We start from the raw sequence: 9,102 nt of genomic DNA, 5'->3' as shown, positions 1-9,102 counted from the left end.
ACCAGCAGGGGAGGGCAGTTGTGGGCAATCAGGCCAGCAGGGGAGGGCGGTTAAGGGTGACCAAGCCAGCAGGGGAAGGCTGTTGGGGGTGACCAGACCTGCAGGGGAGGGCAGTTAGGGATGACCAGGCTTGTAGGAGAGGGCAGTTGGGGGTGATTGGGCCGGTAGGGGAGCAGTTAGGCGTCGAACAGGCTGGCAAGAGAGTGGTTAGGGGGTAGTCAGGCTGACAGGCAGGTGAGCAGTTGGGACCCAACAGTCCCAGATTGTGAGAGGGGTCCCAGATTGGAGAGGGTGCAGAATGGGTTAAGGAACACCCCCACCCCTCAAATTGTGTGCACTATATAATAAAAGGCTAATATGCAAATAGGCTGAACGATAGAATAACCAGTCAATTTGATGTGCACTGACCACCAGGGGGAAGATGCTCAATATAGGAGCTGCCCCCTGGTGGTCAGTGGACTTCCACAAGTGGAGCACTGCTCAGCCAGAAGCCACGTTTGCAGCTGGCGAGCACAGCAGCGGTGGCGGGAACCTCTCCTGCCTCTGCAGCAGTGACAAGGATGTCTGACTGATGGTGGGAAGTGGGCCTAAGCTGTCAGTTAGACATTCCCCAAGGGCTCCTGGACTGAGAGAGGGCTCAGGTCAGGCTGAGGAACCCACCCCTCAAGAGCACGAATCTCATGCACCAGACCTCTCTAGTCTATATATATAAAAGACTAATATGCAAACTGTCCCCTCAGGAGTTCAATCAGGAGACTGGGAGTATGATCACTTGCTATGACTTGTTGACTTGTGCTGACCACCAGGGGCGGTTCGAAATGAAAGAAGGCCCCAGTTGGCAACCAGAAGGCCCCCAATCAGCTCTGATTGCCAGCCAGACCTAGGGACCCTTCCCATGCATGAATTTCGTGCACTGGGCCTATAGTTATGACATAAAATTTCAGTGGAATAGCAATGTGGTTCCAAGTTTTCATATTAAACAATTAGAAAACTTAAAAGGACTCATTTGTTTTGGAAATCACATATGAAGACTGGGTTTCAATTTGTTTAAATACTTTATTCCAAGAACAGTTACAGTTTATTAGTCATAAAAGTCACCAAAATCGTCCGTGGATGTGCTATGGTCTCTAGGACGTAAAGCAGCTTCAATTTCTGAGTTAGTGTCATCAGACTCACCCCAGAAGGCTGGAAGAGAAAAGAAGACAACTATTTAACATCTTGGTACCTTGATTATTCCTGTTTAATTAGCTGGAATGGTTAATTGGAGCACTGGTCTGCAAAAGGCCTATTAGGGACACCATGTGATGTACCTGACCAGATATACCTGGAATGCATATCTATACTGCACAAATTTGCATATTTTACAGTGTGTTCTATGTATTGTTATGGAAAAACACTTTACAGAATACTTTCTTTTTCCTTCTGTTGTGTCCAACTCTTTACTGTAGGATTTAGATTTAAAAACAGGATTAACACAGAAGCAGGATTAATTGGATGTTTTATTTGGTCTGATATCATCTCACTGAGCTGCTTCTTCACCTTGATCTCCCTCTGTTCTTCACAAGAGCAGAGAGGAGAGGGAGGATGTGGTTTACACTGGCACAATGGTCTGGGTACACATTATTTATTTTGGAGGTAATCTTGAGAATGATGGTGGTTAGAACTGGGAGAGTGACACAAGGAAGAGAGAAAGCCACAGGGGCTGTTAATGAAAAACGCTGGTGGCGGTGGTCCTGCAGGGGACCCTCTGAGAGACTGCAGAACTCTCCTCAAATTGCACCAAAGAAGAAAAAGGAAGTGAGACAATTTATCCACCAACTCCTCTGTCTCACTGTGTGAGGATTGTTCTCAACCAGGGCATCAACTCCCTGGCACTTTGGGCTGCCCTGTGAGAAAGGAGCTTTATCTACTCCTGTAGTCAGATAAAGCCCTCAGGTGGAGATACGCAGCTGCCTGATGCAGAAGGCCAAGGGCATGCCAGTGAACTGTTGACGTGAGCCCCACAGTGATCAGACAGGATGTGGTGGGGCATACCGTCTGCTATGCTGACAGTCTCCATAACTACCAATATCTACATGGCATGACCTGTCAGCTCTGTGATGCCTTCTTATGTATGACTCCAATTAATCCTTCTACCAGCCTGGTAAGGTAAGCATTAATATCTGTTTTACTGATCAAATTGAGGTTGCAAGAGGTTAAGTAACTGGCAAAATCATCACCAGCGGGTGGTCAAGCCAGGAGTCCCACCTAGGTCGTCTGACTCAAACCCATGTTCTCAATTACAACCCACTAGAAATGGGTTTAAGGAGACAGGAATAGATAGAGACCAAGCTCAACAGGGAATACCCCAGAATGCTATGTGAAAGGAATGTTAGATTCTCCTTGTAAGCAGGGTGTTAAAGGTTGAACAGGAGCTTGGTAGGCTGAGGAAAAGGAAAAGGAACGTGACAGAGAAGGAGTAACATGAGCAAAGGCACACAGCATAAGGCTGTGATTAGACTTAAAGAGGATAAGACTCTTGGAAGAGCTGAGTAGGGCTGGGAACAGACCAAAAAGGGAGAAAGTATGGACGTTATCCTGTAGATGGTGAGAAGGCATTGGCAATTCTTAATCAGGAAGGTAAGAAGGTTAAATGAGGTTGTAGATGCTGGTGGGCAAGTGTAGGGCAGTCAGGAGTTGAGAAGAGGGAGGATGTTAAAAAATCAGTTTGAGTCTCCTGCAAGAGCCCTTCATGTCTTGAGAAGTTGGTACCGGTACTTGTAGGGCATTGGCAATGAGGATGGGGACAGAGGCAAAAAACATTTCACAGGTAGAATATACCAGTGCTGGTAATCAATTATATGCAGAGGTCAGGACTCCCTGGCATATTCATACTTGCAAATTAAGATGCTATGCTTCTGACCTATGGCACCCATGTGTTCTCAGGTCACAGCCTGTCACTGAAGCCCTCCAATCCCCATAGAGACAATATCACCACAGGGAGACTTGCAAGGGCTGTCCTTGTGATCACAGGTGTGCTTCATAGGCCTTACACCCGAAAACAAATACATGCCACAAACAGTCCTTTTGGTCAGAACAGAAAATGGCAATATTGTCTCCAGTTATATATCTTACCTTTAGACTTTAAGTTGGTAGTTAGTTTCTTTTTATTTTCATGGCTGTAAAATAAAGAAATAACCTGAGTTCTAAAGAAAAAAATAATCACACTCATATTTTTGCAAAAAGCACCTTAGGGAAGAAGCACGTTATTCACTGAAAGGCCAGAAAATTTACATTTACTGCCCAACTTTTAAAAGCAAAAAGAAAATATCAGGCCTGTGGTGGCCAGAGATGATTGCTGATGCTTTGGTGGGAGGGTCCCTATTACAACAGCATCGCTGTGGCCCCTGAGTGTTGGCTCTGTAGCAGATGAGTCAAACTCTGCACAGCCCCCATGTGCCATGGGGCACTGCACACTGTGCTGTTTCTGGAGAATGAATGCAAGGCAGTAAGACAGAGGACCGATTTCCCCTCAACAGTCTCTGGAAAAAACTAATGTGTAAAGCGTTAGCACTTATAGGCAAATGAAAAGAGAAATACCTGAAGTAGGGAGTTCAAGATGTTAGGATACAAGAAATTGATGAGGAAGTTAAAATACTTATCTTCATCAAGCCAATACTTAAAGTTTTAACAAAGGAGTTAAAAATAAACTTTCACTTTCCTTAGTTAAACATGTTAACATGTGGTAGAAAAAGATACAAGTATACTAGAAATCCATGTTTAAGTCTCTGTGTATCACGTGCATAAAAATGCAAGTGTCTAATGCATCTAATATCTAGCAGCTTGTTTGCAAGAGTCGATCAAACAAGAAACTGGCTCAATGGGATATGATGCCCACATCAGTGCTCCTTTTCAAGAAGTTTTGCAGTTTTAATGAATTTAAAAGTCCCCTGTGGAAGCATCATTCAATTTTAAAATTATACTTAAATTATCTAATGTTCAGCCCCACAACTACATCAAAATTACAACTAAACTACAGAACAACCATAATTGAGAACCACCTAAAACTGTGGTCGGCAAACTGTGGCTCGTGAGTCACATGCGGCTCTTTGGCCCCTTGCGTGTGGCTCTTCCACAAAATACCATGGCCTTGGCGAGTCTATTTTTGAAGAAGTGGCATTAGAAGAAGTTAAAGTTAAAAAAATTTGGCTCTCAAAAGAAATTTCAGTCATTGTACTATTGATATTTGGCTCTGTTGACTAATGAGTTTGTCAACCACTGACCTAAAATATAGCTGAATGGAAGTCCTCAACTAGAGATTTAAAGAAGCAGCCACACTGAGATAGATAAGGAGGGGCAGAAACATGGAACAGGCTGGCCCCACTCCCACCATGTGTGGTGGTTTAAAATCAGGAGAGATATTTCAGCTGTGGAAGTCTCCCCTGAGGCACTAGGAGTCCCAACCCTACACCAGGCTTCCCAGCCCAGGGTACCAGAGCCAGGAAAAGAAGTCCCCATTACTTCCAGCTGTAAAAACCAATGGGGAGTGTGGCTGAGGGAGACAGAGGCTGCTGGAGTCCAAAGCAGTTCCTCTTAAAGGGCCCCTGCATGGACTTACTCAGACTCACCCTTTCTGAGGCTTTGAATTGTCTGGTATCAAGGTGAGAGCTGGGGGGCAGCTTTCTGCCGGAAGTGTTGTCAGAGGCCATTGTTCCTTTTCTAAGCTCCCCACCCCCAACCCCCCACAGAGATGGCAGATGGGCACAATATCTGAGTCTCCATCATCTTGGCTCACAGTGTTAGCCCATTTTGGAGATTCCCTGAGATCCGCTCCACCGACTTGCTGGCTCTCCCAAGCCATTTCCAATAGCTTCTCCACACAAATGGCCTCTCTTGCCTCATGCTTTGGACTTTCGTATAATATCTCAAATAAGCAACATTTGGCCTCTGCATACCCCATATCTCTTGCTAAGTGGCCCCAGACCAGACACTAAGTGGCAGTTAGCCTTGGTTTGCAGCTTGGCCTCTCCAAGGCAACTCTAAGCCCAACTCAAACAGCAGCCATATGTAGGTCTTTTGGTACCTTGTGCCCTGTAGTCTGAGGCAGGGTACAAGTGGTGGCTGACCTTTCAACGCCTGGGAGGTCCCAAAGCCAGTGTACCTGGAGGACAGCTTCAGACCATGCTGGATAACAACCCTAACACCTCCACAAGCAACACACTCCAAGGGGTGGACTCGGTGAACAACATAGCCCCACTGAAGCAAGTCCTGCTGTGTAGGGTCGCCTCTGGCACAGCAACTCCTCTGCTATAGTTGCAGCTGGTTCTCAGTTCTTACAGCCGATTGGCCTGTGGTCAATTCTTTTTAGTGACACCAACAACAATTAAGGCTCAACAACAACAGGACAGTGCACACAGCCCACACAGGAGTACACGTGGAGTGCCCAACTGGGGAGGCAGTGCCACTTGGCCCTATAAGATATTTACTACTCAAGGCCATTCTACCAAATCTGGAGAACACAGTAGCTTTATCTAATACATATATCCAAACACAGGGAAGTAGACAAAATGTGGAGATTAAAAAACAAAACAAAACATACCAACAAAACAGGTCTTAAATGAAAGAACAGAAAAGATTCTTCAGTAAAAGAACTAAATGAGCCCTGACCGGTTTGGCTCAGTGGACTGGAGAATCTCAGTTCAAGGGCATATACCCAAGTTGTGGGATCGATCCTCAGTAGGGGGCATGCAGAAGGCAGCTGATCAATAATTCTCTCTCATCAATGATGTTTCTATCTCTCTCTCTCTCTTCCTTACTCTCTGAAATAAATAAAAATATTTTTAAAAAAGAACTTAATGAAATGAAAGCAAGCAAACTACCACATACAGAGTTCAAAATAATGGTTAGAAGGATGCTCAAGGTACTTAGTGAGAACTTCAACAGCATGAAAAAGGACATAAAATATATTAAAAAATAATCAGTCATAAATGAAGGATACCCTAATTAAAATGAAGAATAATTTATAGGAAATTAACAGTAGATTAGATGAAGCTGAAAATCAAATCAGCAATTTAGGTTACAGGGAAGCATAAAACATCTGAACAGCAAAAAGAAAAAAGAATGAAAACATCTGAAGATAGTGTAAGGAGCTTTTGGGAAACCTTTAAGCATACCAACATTTGCATTATGGGGTGCTAGAAGGAGAAGAGAGAATGCAAGAAATTAAAAATCTATGCAAAAAAAAAAAAATGATGGAAAACATCACAAACCTTTTGAAATAAATAGACATACAAGTCCAGAAAGCACAGAAGAGTCCCCAATAAGATAAGCCCAAAGAGTCTCATACCAAGACACATCATAATTAAAATGCCAAAGGTTAAAGACAAAGAGAATCTTAAAAGTAGCAAGAGAAAAGCAGTTAGTTACCTTAAAGAGAGCTCCCATAAGACATCCAGCTGATTTCTCAACAGAAACTTGCCAGGAAAGTAGGGAGTGGCAAGAAATATTCATGGTGATGAAAAGGAAGGATCTACAACCAAGATTACTCTACTCAGATAAGCTATCATTTAGGATTGAAGGACATATAAAGAGCTTTTCAGACAAAAAACTAAATGGAGTTTATCACCATCAAACCAGTAAGCCATAAAATGTCAAAGGATCTTCCTTTTTTTTTTTTTTTTTTTAAAAAAAAGATATATATTTTATTGATTTTTTACAGAGAGGAAGGGAGAGATACATAGAGAGATAGAAACATCGATGAGAGAGAAACATCAACCAGCTGCCTCTTGCACACCCCCTACTGGGGATGTGCCCGCAACTCAGATACATGCCCTTGACCGGAATCGAACTTGGGACCTTTCAGTCCGCAGACTGACGCTCTACAACTGAGCCAAACGGGTTTCGGCCAAAGGATCTTCTTTAAGAAAAAGATAAAAATATGAATAATAAAGTGGCAATAAATGCATATTATCAACAATTAAATCTGAAAAACAAAAATAAACAAGCAAGCAGACATAAATAGACTCATCGATACAGAGAACATTTTTCTGTTTATTTTAGAAAGAGTGGAAGGGAAAGATGAAGAGAGAGGGAGAGGGAGAGGGAAAAAGAAGGAAGGAGGGAGGGAGGGGAGAGAAGAGGAGAGAGGGAGGGAGGGAAGGAGAGAGAGAGAGACAGAGAGAGAGAGAGGTGAGAAAGACATATTGATTGGTTGTCTTTGGTATGAGGTCAGACCAGGGCCTGGAATGAACCTACAACCCAGGTATGTGGCCTTGGTGGTAAATGAACCTGAGACCCTTCAGTGTGCAGCCTGATGCTCTACTATTCGGCCACACTGGACGGTGCAATACAGAGAACATTTTAACAGTTGCATATGGGAGGCGGACTAGGGGATGAGTGAAAAAGTTGGAGGAATTAAGAAGTACAAATTGGTTGTTACAGAATAGTCATGGGGATGTAAAATACAGCAGAGGCAATATAGTCAATATTCTAATAACTATATATGGTCTCTGATGGGTATAAGATTTATCAGGATGATCACTTAGTAAGTTATAAAATGTCTAATCACCAAATGATTGGGGTGTACATCTGAAAACTAACATAATATTGTATGCCAACTGTTAATTGAAAAATGAAAAAAATGATTAAAAAAACAAAATAAATACTTTAAGGTTCATATATTAAAGAACAAAAGTTTTACCAAGAAAATTTGAAGATCTAATTGGATTTATTGAACAAGCCATGAATTGGGCAGCAACCCATCTGGCAATCAGAAAGGAGCCCCAAGAAGCTATGCAATGTGGAAGGCTTTTATAAATAGAAACTGGGTGGGACAAGAAAATTACTAGCAAAAAAAAGGGAAGGATTGTTTCAGGCAATGTTACTTTCTCTTGGGGGAAGATGGGGGTATTATAGGGCAGATTGCCTCAGTTTCCTTTGGGACAGATTATCTCATTGATAGTAATGAGAAAATTCCAGACTGACTGATTAATATTACATTCCTTTAGAAGGTTGAAACTATAATTACATCAGGTATTTAGTCTAGCTTTGGTGTCATGGGATTTATCACAAGTGACACCATTTTGAGCCTGTTTTCTCTTTTAAAATACTGACTGGTCAAAGGATATTAAACAAGAAACTGCCACTTGTGTATTGCTTGCCATTTTGATTTATATTCTTGTGTTTTTGCCAAAGTACTCACTTGCATTTAGATTTACAAACTATTTCACTAAAACAGATTCCATCCTTTTAGATTGGAATACTGCTGAGAAAAGACACAGATCCCAACATGTACCATCACTTCTCCCAGCCAGGAATCTGGTCCTTTTGATGCAGGAAACCCTGGAACTTATCTTCTCCTTCCCATTGGGTCAAATCTGGTTAACCCATGACTTAAAAATCTGCCTTTTGCCATAGTTGTCACAATTTACATTTTTATTTCTTCAGCAAAACAAGTTCCATGAAGATATCATCTTCTAGACGCAGTTTATATCAATGCTCCTTAAAAAAAATTTTTTTTTTATTGATTTCAGTGAGGAAGGGAAAAGGAGAGAGAGAAACACCAATGATGAGAGAGAATCACTGATCAGCTTTCTTCTGCACACACCCCCCAAGGGGATCCAAGCCTGCAACTTAGGCATGTGCCTTTGAGTGGGATTGAACCTGGGACCCTTCAGTCTGCAGGCTTATGTTCTATCCACTGAACCAAACCGGCCAGGGCTCAATTTTCCTTTTAAACTTGGTGCCTGTTTATTAGCTATGACCAACTAGTGGCTTGTGGCCTTTCCTCCATGAAGAGAGGATGGCCCCATGACCATCTGAAAGAGGCCCGTGCTAACTGACAATCATGGAGGCTGTCAATGGGGTGGGCACCAACAAGGGAACACTAAAAAATCCCACACACATGCACATGTTAAACGCAACTGTGGTGTGTCCAATGTTTACCCACATCCCATTGCATGAGGACACTGGGCTAGGTGCTGGAGAAGAGAGGTGGATTATAAAAACAGTGGTAGGGTGCAAAGAGAGGCTAATTTATTATCTGTGGCCAATAAAAACCACAGGGAGGGTGATGAGGTGGCTGCAGGATCCTTGAGGAAGTAAGAAGACTTTTGGACAGGCTGG

The 9,102-nt window shown here is 42.8% G+C and overlaps 1 protein-coding gene across 5 annotated transcripts in view; it reads right to left on the bottom strand.

Annotated features, from left to right (window-relative positions):
* Positions 1-1,036: 1,036 nt before the first annotated feature.
* The window catches only part of KIZ (kizuna centrosomal protein), a 104,689-nt gene continuing 96,623 nt past the window's right edge, over positions 1,037-9,102 (bottom strand). For all 5 annotated transcript variants that reach the window (XM_036417459.2, XM_045574319.1, XM_036417458.2 and 2 more), the window contains 2 exons: positions 3,115-3,158; positions 1,037-1,185 (listed from right to left, as the gene is read on the bottom strand). In XM_036417459.2, the coding sequence (XP_036273352.1) occupies positions 1,082-1,185; positions 3,115-3,158 (148 nt within the window). In that variant the 3' untranslated portion in view covers positions 1,037-1,081. The remainder of the gene's footprint in view (positions 1,186-3,114; positions 3,159-9,102) is intronic.

Source organism: Pipistrellus kuhlii, unplaced genomic scaffold (assembly GCF_014108245.1).
Source record: "Pipistrellus kuhlii isolate mPipKuh1 unplaced genomic scaffold, mPipKuh1.p scaffold_m20_p_6, whole genome shotgun sequence".
NCBI lineage: Eukaryota > Metazoa > Chordata > Mammalia > Chiroptera > Vespertilionidae > Pipistrellus > Pipistrellus kuhlii.
The sequence above is the reverse complement of the archived record's forward strand: the minus strand, read 5'-3'. Positions and strand labels throughout refer to the sequence as shown.